This window comes from Parasteatoda tepidariorum, chromosome 1 (genome assembly GCF_982258835.1).
Source record: "Parasteatoda tepidariorum strain Cologne lab strain chromosome 1, Ptep-v5.0, whole genome shotgun sequence".
Lineage (NCBI taxonomy): Eukaryota > Metazoa > Arthropoda > Arachnida > Araneae > Theridiidae > Parasteatoda > Parasteatoda tepidariorum.
This window is the reverse complement of record NC_141755.1, coordinates 55497197-55515825: the sequence shown is the minus strand read 5'-3', so window position 1 is coordinate 55515825 and position 18629 is coordinate 55497197. Positions and strand designations below refer to the sequence as shown.

Here is an 18629-nt window from a genome sequence, read left to right as displayed (position 1 = left end):
CACATTATAAAATTGACAACCTGATAAAATGAATTATTATTCAATTTATTCGAATACTTACGAGCGTTTTGTTGTACTATTTATCACAAGCGTCACAGAAAAAAAATGAATGAAAGTGAGTGTTATGAAAGAACAGAAAAGGACATTTGCTTTAACAAAAAATGTTTCTTTAGAAAACCGAATAAGAGACGTTGAGATATGCTTTTGCGTTATTGATCAAATACTTCAGATAATACAATAATCTATTTATAACATTTTGTAAGAATTAAGACATGGACTTTATGGTATTAGTTTTCTGTCTTTTTCTAATTTCCAACTTATTTCTAATTTTTGGGTTCTCAAAAGCGTGCACAGAAAATTAGAAATAAACCCCTCACAAAGGCAGAAGTAAGCGACAAGCTTAGTCAAAAGCTTTCTTTTTTTCGTTCGCATTAGTTTATTTTTACCTCAAATGTGGATAAGTCAAATAATCTAGTAAATGGAAGCGCTATCTCCTGATTGTTGAGAAGGAAAAAGTTACCAGTTTATTTCTTCTTCTTCGTTTTTTCTTTTTTTTTTTTTTTTTTCATAAGTAGCGAAGAGCAGCTCTGATTATAGTTTAACAATAATTACGAATGTAAAAAATAAATGCTACTGAAATAAAATACAAGGGAAAAAAGATATATTGTCACTGGACATCGGAAATAAGAAAATAGCTTCTGTACCCCCCAAAAAATGTAAACTTACAGACAAGGAAATTTGTTTTATATATATGATAAATAGGTTTAACTAGTATTAAATTTTGAGCAAAAATAAAACTATAAATGTTTTTTTTTTCTTTCTTTCTTTTAAATGGGCAAATTCTAACTATTAATGTAATCTGGTATTACATACAAATAGTCAAAGCTTAAAACTCAAAAATAGTTATTTCATACTTTTAATTAATATGATTATGATTCAATTGCATTAAATTGTGATTTATTAACATGAAAAGTAATTTTTCAGTGCGAAAAATAGGTATATTAAATTTTGATATTCATTAATAATAAAGGATGACATTTTAGTAACGACCTTGCATAATAATAATTGAATAAACTGGGTTAATAATCTGACTGAAATGCACGATGTTCCTAACACCATGGTTTTTTTAAAAAATTTTTATTTATTATTTTTTTTAAGGTAAAAAAGCTATTTTGCCTAGTGTAAGAAAATATATCAGCCATTTCTTAGTAGGAAAATGCATCACATACATACACGACCTAATCATGGCCAAGTACCTAGCCTCACTTTTAAGGCTCTAATTTTTAACGACCATGGTAGGAATGCCAAGTAATTTTGACCCTAGTCAGATGTTGTACACAATGCCTTTGTTGGTATCCCTCTATCCAAACTTTCACACTACAACCAACGAGAAGACTTTCAGAGATGACAGATTTAACGTGTACTTTGCTGCGTACTACGTATACACGCCGGTTGTTTTATTGGTCGCCAGCATCGAACTCACTACCCCTAACTCTCCAACCAGAGGAATAAACGACGCCTTAACCGATTGCGCCACCAGAGCACAGGAAATTCCTCAAATAATTTCTCTATCAGCTTGATTTATTTCAGGCTCTTTGGAATTAGCTCGTTTAAGAACTGTAAGTTCATTTAAAAAATATATCATTCAATTAGTCAGATTCACTGTACTTCTCTCTCAGCACCTTCATAAAACGAAACTAATTATAATAACCTTGAGCAAAATTTTCATTGAATAAATCTTCGTTTATTTTTAATTATCCTAAAAGCATATAGGATTTATTGCGATAAGCCTGAAAATTATCAACTAATTAGAATTATTGGAGACTTTTCCATCTACCACATAGAAAAAAAGGCACATAGTGTTATTTTTCAAATAACGCATTTTGTTTCTCTGACTATTATAAGTAAAACCTGTAACCAGTATTCCGGACTAAGTAAAACCGGTCTACGGTACAGAAAAAAAAAGCTTCTTAATATTTCGGGTTTGAAAATTAAGTACGAAATGATTGGCGATATTGACTTTTAGATGTAGCAGTTTCATACATTTTTTATATTGTCAGTTGAAAACAATTTCAGAGAAAATAGCTGCACTTTTCTTTTAATTTTTACAAATAATAACAAAGAGGAAAATATGTAGTCATCTCATCGAAAGAAATGTGTATAAAATTTTTGTATTTTAGAGTGATTAAACTTCATTGATTTAATTATTTAATCTTGGTGAAATATCAGACTCTCTTACTCTCTCTCTTTCTCTCGAATTGCTATCTTGCAGGAAATTATTTGTTCCGTTTTAGGAGATAAAGCAAAAAGCAACGAATACTACTTATGAAGGATATGAATAAAAAAGAAATGCGATAACATTTTCTTCGCTATCAGCAACTTCAAAGATTTTTCAAAAAGAAATAACTAAAGTTGTGCAATCTTTATCTTATTTACGGAAAGTTTACCATCTGAAGAGAAGTAAAATAAAAAAGAAAATGCTTCACAAATTTTACAAGAACGATTATTTTATATGAGATTTTTTTAAACTTTTTTTAATACCGGCCCATGAAGAAAATGAGAAAAAGTTTAACGTCACAGCCCATTTGCAGTTGTAGCATTTTATATTTTGAATATATTTTACATGTATTTACATGTATATGTAATATATTTACATGTATTTTCCTCATATATTTTTTCGTAGGTTACTTTAGAAAAAAAAAATCATTTTAGGTAATATTTGGGTTATACTTCTATACGTAGAAAGAAACAGTAAAATTTTGTTGAGTTACAATAGTTAAAATAGTTCAGCCAATCTGACTATTTAGTAACAAATATTTGTTAGGTCAAATGTTAAAAAATGTCCCGATTTGTTAATTTAATTGTATTTGAGAGTTTTTGTACGAATATGCATAGCACAAGCAGCTAACAATCGACCTACAGATTGGGTGTATGCTTTAGCTTTTAATGTTCTATTCCGTAACCGATTTTAAACTGATTTCAGAAGACCCAAAAAACTTTATAAAATAAACATATAGAAATTTCTTTTAAATAAAAGTAAATTGATTTTGTGATTGGAAAGTTTATCATAATTAATTCGACATTACTGAGACCTCTGCTTCCCGTATATTGAGAGCGGTTGATATGGAACACCCGTTTGGATGGATTGATGGATTTTGAGATGCATACCCCTTGTATCTTTATTCACAACAGCGATGAACGTATATATACTGCTTACGCAGTCAACATTAATGTGCTATAGTTAAGAAAATAAAACTTATTTTACCACAATGTGTGAGATTTATAATTTTGAAGTCAAATCATCTCGTTTTCTTTTTAAAAGTAAAGTATCCATTTGTAACCTGTCACTAAATTGCTTTCAATTTATTCGGAATAAAATACAGAAATCTAATAAAAAAGTATTTAAACATTCAAAGATTCAAAGCAAGTTTCAATAATAATAAAATGCTTTATCAAGTAACAAGGAAAATATTTATTGCAAATTTTATTCAAAAATTATGAGTTTTTGTTTTTTACTTTTACTTCTTTGATGTAAATTCAAAAAGTTTTCTTTACAAAAAAAATCTTACAATGATTTCAACAATAACAAAAAATAATATTAATACTCTTATAAATGTCTAATGACTATATACATAGGTGAAAGTCTATTTACTCTCCTTCACCGCTGAATAATATGCTGTCTCAAAAGATAACAAATAGTGGGTATTACAATCAATAAGATGACTACAATTAGAGTTGCCACAACCCACCACTTAGGAGTTTCAATGTTGTATTTTCTGTCTTTCTTATTTACTCTCAAATTAGCATTTACGCAATTACCTTCACTATCACACTGAAATCGATTAGAATTGCACCGAGAGCCTTCAACAGCTACAAATTTATCACCAGAAACAGTCACTAGTCCTAAATAATATGCAGGAGAACATACATTATTTTTCATGCAACATATTGCGCATTCGTAATAGAGATCACTGCAAATGCAGTTCTTAAGTCCATTATCCAAACAAACTGTGCTATTGCAAGAACCTTTGTTGCAGGTTTTTGAAACCTCGTGACATGGATATTTATCTGGAGCGCTCACGGGTTTGGGGCAAATTGCATTCACACCATCACAGTAACTTATATGGCATGACTTATCATTATAAAAGCATCTTTTATTTGTGTTTCTTTCTACTGTACACTCGATTGAACAGCATGGGTTTTCTCGAGGACTGCACTGTGATCCACTTTGGCGTCGGAAAGTACATCCCTTCTCGGGCGGTTTGGCATCAGATGGAATGCAACAACGATCTAAGATGTCACAAGTTTTTGACACTCCGCAATCACACTCTTCCGTTCCTTCTCTAAAACCATTTCCACAGATTTGTTGATATTCTTTTAAGCACTCACCCCTGCTCAACATGGTGTGATAAATTTCGTTTTCACTACAAGGAGAAAAATAAGCGTTTCTGGGCTTTATAGTGGAGACGGAATTCGGGTACATGAGGTAAAATCCACCCGCTCCTCCTGGTGAACAAGCCAAATCATTTAATGGATCGTGTTCACTTCCAAAGGAGTGCCCTATTTCGTGTGCTATGGCTAACAAGGTAGTTATCAAGGGCAAAGCTTTGGTTCTCGAAGATTTGACTGTCACTACAGCAGTATTAAGGGATCTGTGGGTATTAAAATACACTAGAGGCTTCTGGCATATTCCTCCTGGTGTACGTCTTGGTGAAAGACCTGGTTTAAAAGCTTGACCAATTACAGGAGATGACAAGTCTCTTCGAAAACACATGGCTACAGAAAGGCAATAATATTGGGTTCTCTCCGTAAATTCAGTTAAAAATGATTTTAAGTCTTTTGCTAACGCCATCGGATAATTCGGATCATAGATACTCTTATACACAGTAATGCTTTTTACTATTATGCGAATGTTATCTGGTTCCCCGTCTCCATTAAAATCGGTTCGTCGAAAAATGTTGTCAGTATATTTTGCGTGAAAATATAGAAAACCTTTTACAAAATCTTCATCCTGTCTAAAGAATTGGTATAATGTGTGATCCGCCACCATTTCAATATGACAAGAGCGGTTTATTTTTAGGTAATCAGCTTCATTGATGCCCGAGGAAAATAAATCAGAATTTCTTTTGCGAGATATGTCCCAAAATGTATGTTTCGAAAATTTCCTATAAGGTCCATACTTCGCCATATCTATAACGTCTTCATCTTTGTAAACCACTATCTGACCAGTGTAATTCAGATTATTTAGAAAATAACATGCAGGTTCGATGTAATAAGTGCTATTATCTACTTCCATTAAGGCTGTAAGATCATCATGTCTTAAGTAGCCGGTAGCAAATGAATGGTATGGTTTTTCTCGTAAGAAGCCTTCGTAAAATTTCACGCTATTGTTAGATTGATCTCTTGAAACTATCTCTCGGAACCTTAAATCTTCATAAAAAATTAAATCAAAGCTCTTGTTAAATAACTGGAACGTGATTTCAATGTCGGCTGTATATTTAAGTGATTCTGGTTGAGAGTCGTTAAAATTTGAAGTTTTTTTAACATTTGAAAAAGTTTTATGAAAATTAGTAACTTCATATCTTCTTATGTTGTGACTAAATTCACTGAGTAAATATACTGAGTTAAAACAAAGTATATTTATGATACTTGCAATCCATAGATACATACGTAAAACAATCTAAAACAAAACATAAATATCAATGTTTGTTTTATTTAGCACTTTTTTGCATAACAAAATGAAATGTCTAAGTTGTATTCATTGAATTAATTGCTTCATGCAACCTAAAGTTTTTTTCTTCACATTTCTTGAAATTATCAAACAAATGCCAGCCATTGACTATTAGACTTCTAGCTCTCCAGTACTTCTTAACAATATAGTCAAAGTCTTTTAGTGCAGATCACGTGTCCAAATGCGCAGCAGTCATGGCTTGTCCCGGATTTACATAAAAGACAATCTGATGAAGCAATCAGTTTGACATTATATATATATATATGCTAGGGGGCTAAGCCCCCTGTTCGCTGCCGCTCACCAAACCCCGATTATTGCTTCGCAATAATTGTCTTTTCTTGGCAGAAAACAATTTTTCTATTAAAGTTAAAATTATTCACTTAACATGTATGTACTAAAAGGAATTCTGTTTGCTTACTCTTGTGCCTCTACTTCCCACGTCTAAATTTTACTCTCAAATATTACTTTACCCAAATATTAGACCTTTTAGTGAAAGGAAGTTATTTTTCGAAGTAATCATTTTTAAAAATAACATTTATGTTCTTATAGCATTGTATTGTTCAAACAAATTTGATAAGTTCACAACCATAATTTAATACTCTCGCTAATAGTAGCACTACTGGAAAATAAGTTTAAATTAGGGATACAAAAATATTTAAGAAAAAAAATACTTTTGCGACTATTGTTAATTTTGTGCTGATGACAACCAAAACAATATGGAAATGAATGAGGGAAAACTGGATCCTACCAGGTGATTTTCAGGCCAATAAAAATGCGCCGACAACAATGGAAAACGGAGTCAGACTTCTATGATTTTATGATATATATATATATATATATATATATATATATATATATATATATATATATATATATATATATATATATATATATATATATATATATATATATATATATATATATATATATATATATATATATATATATATATATATATATAATGCTTTAATACTGTTGCCATCATTACCGTCGGAGAAAGAAATTTTGACGTTTAACTTTATTTCGTAATATTGGCAACAAGCTGCAATGTTTATATTTTCTTTTTTATATTTATATATCTGCGAGTATAACATTTTATTTATACATTTGCTCCGATAAATGAATTTTCCGTTGACTATCTTAATAATAATTCTACAGGTCCATGTTTCCATTAGTGAATTCAATATCAATGATCATATAAAAAATTACGAGTTCGCTGAATACGTAATAAGGACTGAAAATGGTGAAAATGAATTTTCCGAACATGAAGTAAGGAATTTAAAATTCCACCGGAAAAGCACTGAAATTCACATAAAAACTGCCAAGAGAGAGTTTACCTTATTGTTATATGAAGATGATTTATTTCGCACAATTCCAATTGAAGCCTACCAATTTGGAGAGTTTACCAAAAATTATTGCAACGTTACGACGATTTATGAGGGTTTTGTGAAAAATCGCTCGCTTCTTTCCTACGTAATAGGTTATCTTCATGATGGAGTTTTTTCTGGTAATATTTTTGATGGTGAGGATATGTTTATCATCGAACCAATTCAAACTTTCGCTAGAAATACGAGTGGCTCTCAAAAAGCTATTTTCTATAACATTCAAAACCTAATAACCATTGAAGGAAACCATTCAGAGAATGTGACGTCTTTTTCTCGGCAACCCTTGAAAGTCTCATATCGTACAGCAAATTTTACCCTTCATTCGGCTCCTCGTGTTTTGGGTTTAGTTTACAAACTGCGTGATATGTTTTGCGAACTGGAAATTGTTGCAGACCATAAATTATATGAATTTTTCCAAAAAGATACTGAACGATTATCTGCCTACTTATATTATCATGCCAAATATGCTGACAAAATTTTCAGAAAAACTGACTTTGACTTTGATGGCAAACCTGATGGTATAAGAATTACAGTTAAGAAAATTTCGATTTATAAAACTCCTTTTGAGAGCAACTATCCCATGCTTAACGCGAGTGGAATAACAGACTATCTGTTGCGATTGGTCAAAAGAAAGCAAGAGGAGCAATTCTGTCTCTCCTTCGCTTTTACTTACCAAAATTTTTCTGGCTACGTTATTGGGGAAGCATTCAAGCCAGATTTAGGACTAATTGGTGTAATAGGAGGGATATGCGATGATCCGAAAGTAACGCCAAACAACACACTCCTACATTTCAATACTGGTGTTATAAATCTTTATGTGAATCGTGATGAAATGTTACCGCTAGCTGTTTCATTGCTTGCGTTTACTCATGAGCTAGGTCATAACTTCGGAAGTGATCATGACCCACCCCATTTCAATGCTTGCTCATTTGAGGGACACATAATGAGCGAGCGTGTAATGCCAGGTTCGAAAAATTTTGAATTCTCCCCTTGCAGTCGAGCAGAAATGTCGGCAATTATCAAAGTAAAGGGTATCTGCCTAAAAGAAAGAGATAGTATCTGTGGGAACTTAATCAGAGAGGGCGAAGAAGAATGCGACTGTGGTTGGAGCTCGATTTGTGAATTTATGGATCCTTGTTGCAACCCTATGGATGTCAAACTTCCAGAAATTGGTTGCACCATAAAATCTGGTGCCAGTTTTGAATGCAGCAGGAAAGAGAGTGACTGTTGCTTGGAAAATTGCACTATAGTGAAAGATACGAAAATGCCGTGCTATGTTGACAATTTTTTGTGCTTGAAAAGTTTTTGTGATGGAATTAATCCTGTTTGCCTTCCTCCCGTAATAGATGAGTCCTCTTATTCCTGCGGCATCAAACAATCAACACACACTGGAAATAATGACAACATTTCCATTTGTGAATCACATGGATATTCAGATTGTACTTGCTCACGAGATATAAAGGAAATATGCGTCATGTGTTGCGAAAATCAAGAGTCATGTTTACCGGCGTCAGTTCTTGGGCTATTTGATTCATCTGGGAACGAATACTATCACAAAATCGGGACTAGTTGCTACAATGAGAGTTTCTATTGCGATGGATTGGGAAACTGTGTGAGAAAAGATTTACAGAAAGAGAGAGATATAGCTCTATATGTAGCATTATCTGTGATATTGGTCATTTTTTTCATTCTTTTAGGCATTGTTATATACTTAAAATACAGAAAAGAACATTTTCTTATGTCAAATCATAGTTCTCAATGAAATATTTACTCTTTTTATAATATTGAATTCATGTTATGCTTTATTTCCAAAACTGCCACATTTTCTGACTAGCAATTTGTAGCAACTTTAAGGCAATTTATACATTTTTGTAATGTTTAAGTTTGAAATTGAAGAACGTTAAAATATGCAACTGATGAAAAGTAACAAAAATATTTTCTGCACATACCTAGAACTTACACCATTTACCATTTATAATCACCCTCAAAGTTTTACTCGCCATCATACATGCCCTAAATAATCTGCTTAGAACGTTTCGGTTTTCACGCATTCTACAGAGTGATTCAGTAGAGCTGTTACTAAAGTAAAGAGAATTCAGGAGAGCTTTGCATGAGAATTGAGGATTGCATAGCAAACCATGTTCGGAAATATCATCGAACGCAACTAGAAGTGCCTCCCAGTTACGAACTGGCTAATCATGTGCATTTGAAACGCTAGATTTTTCTCTTATTTATTAAAAACATCTAGATCCCATGTTAATTTTATATATTATTGCTAAAAATTGCATTGAAATATGTCCAGAAATAGAAATTTTACGTAGTCGAATGATTTGGTGACTAATTTGTCAAACTCCTTAAGTCACTAAATCTTTAAATAACATTAAAACAGTTATTTCCTAGCATATTTTAAACCAATTTTTAAGAATAATTTTTAAAAAAATATAAAGTTAGTCTCAAATTCAAGTATTTTAGATAAATATAAGTACTGTCTCAAATGAATACGAACAGCCAGTCTATAAAGAGGAAGCGCTCCTACCGGCACATGACGACATTCTCAATCCTTATGATACTTTCTACCTTCTCTTCAGGTTTGTAACCATTGTACAGAATCATCATTCATACCGTTTCTGAATATTTTATTTCTCTTGTTTAACGCTTTTAATTATCCGACTCCAGCTAAAAAAATCTGTTGCGCAATGTTTTGAAAAATATATAAATTAAAAAGGATTGCAATTTTATGCAAAAGGTTTCAGTAAAGTTCTGTTGTTGTTACTTATCCTCTTACTAATCTAACATATCCTGTTACTTAATCTAACATATGTCAGATAAGTTCTTGAAAGCATCCACTTTAAAACTATAACACCAGCCTATCGAAAGTGGATTCGAATGTTTGCTTATTGCTTCTTCTTAGTACGTTTAAAAATGCTAACACCGTAAGTTTTCATCAAGTGACGCTGTAAGTAATATCATTTCATAGAGCATAGCCACTGTACAATTTCCAAGCATTCATTCTGAAGCTATAGATCCTGCCTATCGAAAGTTAAGAAAGCGGATCTGAACTTCAGTAAGCTCATTGTCTATATTTGGAATCCTTGTAAAAAATGAAGTCAAAAATACATACTTAGGGATAGCAAACTAATATTAAGCAATAAAGAGCAAAGTATTAAAATTAAGAGAAAATTGTGCAAATATTTTGAACACTTGAAAAATTATAAACTTTTTTTTAAAAAAAATTGCCATTTTGGTGAAATATTTCCTCGTAAATAAAAATTATTAAAATCAATAAATAATTCGAAATTTTTGCAGATTTTTACAAGTCCTAACTTTACAGTTTTGGATTAACTTCTCAAATATTAAAAAAATTGATCAAAAATGATTTCATTTTCATGAAACTACAGAATTTCTTTATATTAACGTTTTGCGTAATTTTCAGTATTTTTTAAGACAGGTAATGCTCAACCTAATAGTTATGAATAACTGTAACAAACTATCAACATTTTTGAAAATAGCATATTGTTCGCTAAAAAGCAATATTTCATGTAACAAGAGAGCCATTGGATCATTTTAAACTGCATCAGCCTTAAACTGGATGTGACGAACTTGTTAAGTCTTATGGACATATTTTCCAGCTGAATCCAGCCGGTTATCAATACTAGAAGCACAGTTAGAGTATTTTAAACAATGCTTTCCATGTTTTTTTTTCTTGGTGTGACTAATTGTCTACCCAGTGAGCTTGGTTGTAGACGAATGGACTTTATATCTCGCTGATTTTATCAACAAATGAACTAAATTTACAAGAAAAAATTTTTAAGTTACTTTTTAGATATGCTCACAAATTTCATAATTAAAGATTACATATACTATAGTTGGACATTCATTTGGAACATTCACTTATTCCACCAAGTGTTTGAATAAGTTATCTTTCCTAAGAAAAATACATTTTCGAAACAGCTTCCTGATGTTTCCATTCTTAAAGTTGTTTTTTCTCTAATTCTTCAATATTTCGCTAACTATGTCGTTTCACTTTGCTTTCGAATTATAACAATGCCCAATGATGATATGCTATGTACTCATTCAAGTATATTGATATTAGTTATTATATACCATATTTTAAATAAGCATTTTATTCACACCAGCCATAAAAATTCCCTACAAAAATATATTATATATTGCGTGAAACAGAAATTTTTCTTAAAATAAAATAGTATGTTTTTGTAAGCAGTTCTAGTTAAGTTAAATCTTCTGCCTTGTAGTAGAATACTATATTCAACAGTTGACAAAATTTAAAACGATTCCCTCGTAAAGATTTATTTGACTCAGATTTATAATAAAACATAACGTAGACAAGTCTATCTAGATACAAATGTATCTCTTACTTCCAAATAATCCCACAAGGTAACTGTATTCATGAAATCAATTTCGCCATTTTGATTTTGTCGTCGCCTCCTGGAAGGTTGGGGTAAATCTACTTTTGTACCATCGGGCTTTGCGTGTAGATAGAAGCAAGCTCCACCAAAAGGACAGGTTCCTTTACCTCTCTTAAAATATTTACAAGGTTTTTTGCCTAAGGCCATTTTATAGTCAGCAATTAACTTTTTCTTTTCTTCTTCTGTATCAACCCAATATCGACTAGGTGTGATGAAGCCAGATGATACTCTACATTCCGGGCAAGCGCGGTTGACAGCGGGATTTAATAGATGGTTAACATGTTGAACAGATTCAAATGTTTTTACACTTCGCCACTTTCTGATACAGGATAAACAAAACACGTGATTACATTTTTCAAGGATTCCAAATCGACGTTCACCTGCTGGATCTTTCTCCATTATAACATCCATACATATACCACATGTTTTATCCAAGCTACGTTGAATGGCAAATGACAGTTCCATATCTAGCTCAAGTTCTTTTTCGCAGTATTCAATATGATATTTCCGCTTCTTCTCATCAAAAGGATTCAGGCAATATTTCCGACACAGTTCACACAAATCTCCGTGAATGCATGGACATTCTTCATTGTATAGACACTTACCTTCAAAGAAATGTATACACAATTCCATGTCCAATTTTTGCTGCTTTAACTTAGTAGTACCACAAGCAATTGGTTTCAGAGTATCGGCAAACGATTTCTTGTTCTTCGGTACGAATTCAGGTGCATTAACCCAGTTAGTTGATTCTGGGCCACAAGTAGATATTTTATCTTTTATCATGAAATGGTGAATACTTTGGTCTTTAGCTAGTAAGTTAGTGTTGCTGGGCACAAATTCAGATGCATTTATCCAGTTTAGTGAATCTGGACTCAGTTTGGATACTTTATCTTTCCTCGAGGAGTGATGATGTCGAACTTTGGCTCGTAAATTGTTATTTATTGGCACAAATTCAGGGGCATTTATCCAATTAGGTAAAACTGGACTGCATGTAGATTTTTGAACTATTCTTAGTGAATCAAGATTATGATCCTCGACCTGCGAGTTAATGGTTTTAGGCAAAAATTCAGGTGCATGCACCCAATTAAGTAAATCTGGACCAAAAGTAGACATTTTATCTCTTCGCGGTGAGTGAAGACTGCGATCTTCAATGTGTACGTTAATAGTCTTAGACACGAATTCAGGAGCATTCACCCAGTTAGATAAATCTGATTTAACAGTCGGTGTTTTAACTTTTGTCATTTTGTCTTTAGACTTTGAAAGATAAATTTACTGTCGAAAAGTGTCTGCTTTGCTTGAATCCTTCTTCGGCATTGATGGGCTAAGATGCTCCTTACACTGAAAAAAAATCCAGCAGTATGTGCACAGTATTATTTTAAATGTTTATGTTTTAAACCCGATATCTTCTTTAGGTATTTAATACAGGACTCTAAATTGTCTTCACATGCTTGTAGGCAACCTTTAGTAAAAACATTAGGAAAGATTTTTAAGATTACTTCACGCGATAATGATACTGTTATTATGGGCTGTTTATTAGAAATGTTTTAAACTGAGATTGCAACGGACAATTGCTTGAAGTTAAGTTTTTTTGTTGATGTTTACCCATCCTGTTAGCCTTAGATTTATAAAACACTCTAATCAACCATACATTATCCCTTTGACTATTTTTATCTATTTAAATATGCATCAAAACCTACATATAACGATTATGTTTCTTCGACATAATATACGATGGCATCTTTTAACGTCACACTATATACTTGTTGAGAATTATACGCAATTATTTAAACACACTGTAGAAAAACCATACTACACTTTAACGGAGTTCCTCGGACTCAAATATAAAAAGAGCCCAAATTTCGATCACATTAATTGCTTTATTGATATTTCACCTTTCAACGCAAAGCATTATTAGTATCAGCTTCTAATAAGTTGGTAATAAATGAATTCGGAGGCGCATTTGTTTCCCCTGATTATAGCTTCCAATATACCATGTTACCGAAATTAATTAAACGTCATCGGTGTATGGCGATTTTCTACGGTTCCGCTAAATAAATTTCCAATTAATCTTTTCTCCTTAAACTTTGCTTTTTAGCACATAGCTTATTTTTTTATTTCAACTAATACATATTATTTATAATAATTAAGAGTTACAATTTATAATATGTGCGAACAATATTCCCAAAACGGCTAACTATTATTTTTTTTTTTTTTTGGTTTTAAGTAGATGGGTTATTTCATAATTTAAATTTAACAATTTCAATTTCATTGTCGTCAATAACAATATGGTAATTTTTTACGTTTCCTCTAAGCGAATAAGTGCCTTTACTTCATTAATTTTGAGATTTTTTGTACGATTACTTATTTCAATATGCATATATTACCAAAATTAATTCAGAATCATTGCAGTCAATATTAGTAGTTAAATTTACGTTTCTCCTTAGTGAATCACTACCACTTTTCCATTAATTTTGCCTTTAAAGTCACAATTTTTTTTCATTTTAATTACCGTTGATTTTAAATTATTTACTTTTATAGAAACACCGTTTTAAAGAATACTTTAAACAAAGCAAACATGTGATATCTGATAACTTTTGGAATAATAATTTGATCACGTAGTCCACGAATGCTACCGTGTTAATGCTGTTCATTAAATTCCTCTGACATAGTGGATAGAAAATAATTAATTATTTAAGTACATGAAATAAACTATTTTTATCAAATCGAGCTATAAGCAAGCAAATATTACTGGCATTATCTTTAAAATATTTAAAAATTGAATCGTCTATATTTAAATTTAAAGCGATGGCAAACGCTCAACTAACCAGAAAATTCCTTTTCACTTTTCGCTCATCCCGCTCGAACGGTTCTTCGTAGAATGTTCTAATGTCAACCTTCCTCGTGCTTAGAACTATCTGTATGCCAAATTTCATCTCCTTTGGTCGGGTGGTTTAAGTGTCTACCACACACAATTCATATATATATATATATATATATATATATATATATATATATATATATATATATATATATATATATATATATATATATATATATATATATATATATATATATATATATATATATATATATATATATATATCACTCGATTTTAACATTGGTGTGCTTCATCACTTCGCCAACAGATATTTTTTGGTACACCGAGAAGAAAATTTTTGCAAGCACACATTCATGCACGAAACTGCACTTTCACTTGAAATTGTTCACAAACACTCATTCTTAATCACTAAGTGCTGACTCACTACAATGGATGATGTTTCTTCCAACTTAGATGAAAAAATTTTAGACATCAAATGGATGAGACAAGCTCGATCCAACTTTCTTCCGATAACGGCGAGGTATAGGTACATGAACGGGCGGGGTGGAATCATCCTTTTCACTTTTTCCCGGTGTCAGGGATGAAAACCTTCGGCGATTAAGCACTAGCTAGGCTTAAGATTCAACTTGATTGAAATGCGTAATAGTTTCCTCCGAAGGGTTTCCTCAGCGAAGCTAATATCCTGCCGGCTTATAATAACAAGGCCACATCCCTGTTATCATTGTTACATTCACCTTTAATAATTCAGTCGTAAGCCATAATAAATTCTCAAAAGGTTTATTTTAAGGTAGGTTAGTGGTTATAACAGTTCACATCCACACTCCACAAGGGAGGGGGTGTGGACAAAACTCCGGATGGTTCCGGCAGATCTTTTATGAAACACGTTAATCAACAAGAGACATGCGAAAACCATAGCTCTCGCATTAAATACAAATAGAAATTGATGTAAACAGGCTCAAATCGTACATACCTTGTAACTCTACGCATTATGGAAAATCATTTAATGCTTCCTTATATGGAAGTGAAAGAGGGACAAGATTCTAAAAATAACTCCTCCTTTGAAATATAAATGTAATTATAATTCAATGGTATGTTTTTAGCCTTGAAGTCCCAAAATAGAATTTCTACACCTATTCTTTACCAAAGACATTTTATGAAAACGAAAGAGTTTTAATGTTGTTATTAATACAAAAGTATTTATAATTTTTGTATTACATATATATATAGATAGATAGAATTAGAAATAAAATTATAAAATTATTTACTCTATTTCTTTTTTATTTAGGAGGGTGCTCAAAATGTATGACAAGGGTACCTTACGGTACCTTAATTGCCACAATTTTATGCTGTGCTGGAGTACTGACATTTTTAATATGCCTTTATCCTGCCGTAAGACTGACACTAGACATGTTCGAAACTGTTTTCATTTATGATTTGGAATGGTAATATTTTAATTGGTTTTTCGGATTTTATTCATTTATGATTTTCACCGTTGTTTACAGAAGTGAATATCTGTTTTATATCTCGTTTTAGACCACTTAAATATTCTAATACAATAATTTAACTCACGGCTAAAATCTTTCAAAATGTAACGAAAATATACTGTTCAGCATAGACTGTCTGTTGAATTAATCCCTAAACTTGCGGAATAGCTTTTGATAATTTCATTTGGAGTTACATAACTTTCGAAAACTATAAATAAAAAGGCAAAAAACTGCAAATTCTTCAGGCAGTTCAACGAATGATTAAAATGTAATAGTATTTCATTTTCTTAGTTTCTATTTCGAAAAAAATTGTATATTTAAATGTCTTCTCGATTTGCGAACGCAAGCATATTTTCGAAAAAACTTTTTAAATTTCATATCAAGATTATGAGAAATTATCAGAATATCGCAAATTGTCCTTTCTAAAAAAGTGTTAACAAAACATTTTTTTATTATTTTCGGTTATTAAAGCAGAACAAATAAGACCATTTGCCTTTACACTTATTACTTTATTAAATATTCGAGATAAAAGTTAAAACTATTAAGTACAACGTAAACTAAACAATGCGTGATTAGCTATCGGTTTCCTGTTTTTGTTTTGTTCCAATTTTTCAAACCTTACATTTAACTGTTTTAAGAAATATGATTTGCATTAACACTTTCTTAAAAATTTGAGGTTTGAGCTTAATATATTTTCTACTGAGAAACGAACTAATCTAGACATTTTATAACAAATGAAAATTCTATAAAAGATTAATCAAACATTAAGAACGTGGTCTGTTAGTCTTCTATAGATCTAATTCTATGTTTTAATTCTAATTTGCTAAAATATTACTTTACCTTTGTTACCACAAGGAACAATAATGCAATAATATTTAGTATGTATAATATTTATGCAAATTCCGTTGTAGTTGGAGAGTATGTATTAGAAAAATAAGAATTTTTCTTATTTGCGGACTGGCATACTGTAAAGTGCGAACCATTTACAACAAGCTGTACTGCAGAAAGGGCTCTAAGCTAACAAGGGAAACTAGGGAAGTGTGACTCGCCAATTTTGAAATAAACTAGTGGGATGTATGCCTTATGAGGAATAATTTTAGAGCGCAACATTCGTTTCGGCCCATAGAAGGTCCTGTGAGAGATAAAAAATAATTCAATATATAGAAAAATCGGTATTTTATTACTTCAATGCAGACTATTAGTTATTGTAATTGTCTCATACTCTAATTAATTTTGTGGTACTTTCACGTACTATATAATGCATATTTACTGTCAAAATTGATTTCAAAAATTTTATATATCTGTAGTTTTTCAGAAAAACCTGTTAGGTTAATTTTAAAAAAAAAATTATCTAATTTTTTTAATTTTTTTTCCAAAAAACTTTCCAAATTAATTGGAGTATGCAATTGCAAATCAATTAATTATTAATAATTAATTAACAATAAATTAATAATTAATTAATTGTATGATTAATTTATTAATTAGCAAATTAATTAATTATCCAATTAATTGCAAATTAATTGGATTATGAGACAATTAGAATAACTAATAGTCTGCATTGAAGTAATAAAATACCGATTTTTCTGTATATTGAATTATTTTTTTTATCTCTCACAGGACCTTCTATGGGCCAAAACGAATGTTAATTAATTTATTAATTAGCAAATTAATTAATTATCCAATTATTTACAAATTAATTAGATTATGAGACAATTACAATAACTAATAGTCTGCATTGAAGTAATAAAATACCGATTTTTCTATATATTGAATTATTTTTTATCTCTCACAGGACCTTCTATGGGCCGAAACGAATGTTGCCCCCTAAAATTATTCCTTATAAGGCATACATCCCACCAGTTTAGTTCAAAATTGGCGAGTCACACTTCCCTAGTTTCCCTTGTAAGTTAAACTCTCAAAAATTCGGCATGAATTGTAAAACCGATAATAGTAAGCAACTGAAAACGATTTTTCTCAAACACAAGAGAAAGACAATTGAGAGAAGAAAGAAAAAACTATTCTGACAAAATGAAATATAAATGACTATGAGAATAAATTCTTTTAAAACCATTTGCACTTTTTTCTGTAACAAAACAAACCTGTCTGAAGATTAAACGAAACTTCGAATTTATGTACTAAGCGTTAGCAGGAATAAAAATGATAAATTTAAAAAAATAAAACTGAAAAGATTCTCAATATTATTAAAAATTAAAAAATTGCGCTAAATAGAAAGTAGCAAGAGAACAAGATTATTTAATATGTGACATTTTAAATAACTAAATCAATGCTAAAACAGGGTATTCGAGAGTAAAGAAAACAAAGCACAATCCAATGGAAAATAATTTTCTTCAGAGAAGATCTTCAAATTATAATTTTTTTAAATAGATTTTATCCTATTTAGTATTTTTTTGATGTTATAAAATCTAACTAAGTGTCATGAATGAAATTTTTGTTTGTCTTTTCAGGCTCAATGATGTCCGTCTCATATTTATCATTGTTGGTGCTTTCATGGGACTTCTTGCAATAACGTTGCTAGTGGTCGGAATATTTTCAACGGGAGCCACAAGATCAAAAATTTACAGAGGATGGAAGTCCCGTGTTGGAGGAAGAATTACGACAGCTCTGGTGAGAATAACTTCTTTTGTCAATACTTGCTTTATCGCCTGCTCCATGTAAAAAAATTTACAAAAATCTATACACAATTCATAAAATAGGTTATTGTACTATCTGTACGTTATTACAAAGATGTTAGGCATTAAAAAA

General features: G+C 31.1%; 4 protein-coding genes across 4 annotated transcripts in view; 2 read left to right on the top strand and 2 right to left on the bottom strand.

Annotated features, from left to right (window-relative positions):
- The window catches only part of LOC107448228 (neuronal membrane glycoprotein M6-a), a 41179-nt gene that overhangs the window by 12826 nt on the left and 9724 nt on the right, over positions 1 to 18629 (top strand). Inside the window, exons 2-3 of the mRNA XM_021148311.4 lie at positions 15668 to 15824; positions 18332 to 18491. Coding sequence (XP_021003970.1) covers positions 15668 to 15824; positions 18332 to 18491 — 317 coding nt within the window. The remainder of the gene's footprint in view (positions 1 to 15667; positions 15825 to 18331; positions 18492 to 18629) is intronic.
- LOC139425515 (disintegrin and metalloproteinase domain-containing protein 10) lies at positions 1835 to 6393 on the bottom strand. The gene has a single exon (XM_071180526.2). It carries the CDS (start codon positions 5666 to 5668, stop codon positions 3659 to 3661), a length of 2010 nt encoding a protein of 669 aa, XP_071036627.2. The 5' UTR covers positions 5669 to 6393; the 3' UTR covers positions 1835 to 3658.
- LOC122269465 (disintegrin and metalloproteinase domain-containing protein 10-like) lies at positions 6727 to 9534 on the top strand. Its single transcript, XM_043042734.3, has one exon. The coding sequence runs from the start codon at positions 6851 to 6853 to the stop codon at positions 8876 to 8878; it is 2028 nt and encodes a 675-aa protein (XP_042898668.2). The 5' UTR covers positions 6727 to 6850; the 3' UTR covers positions 8879 to 9534.
- On the bottom strand, positions 10373 to 13123 carry LOC139425362 (E3 ubiquitin-protein ligase makorin-2-like). Its single transcript, XM_071179782.2, has one exon. It carries the CDS (start codon positions 12783 to 12785, stop codon positions 11466 to 11468), a length of 1320 nt encoding a protein of 439 aa, XP_071035883.2. The 5' UTR covers positions 12786 to 13123; the 3' UTR covers positions 10373 to 11465.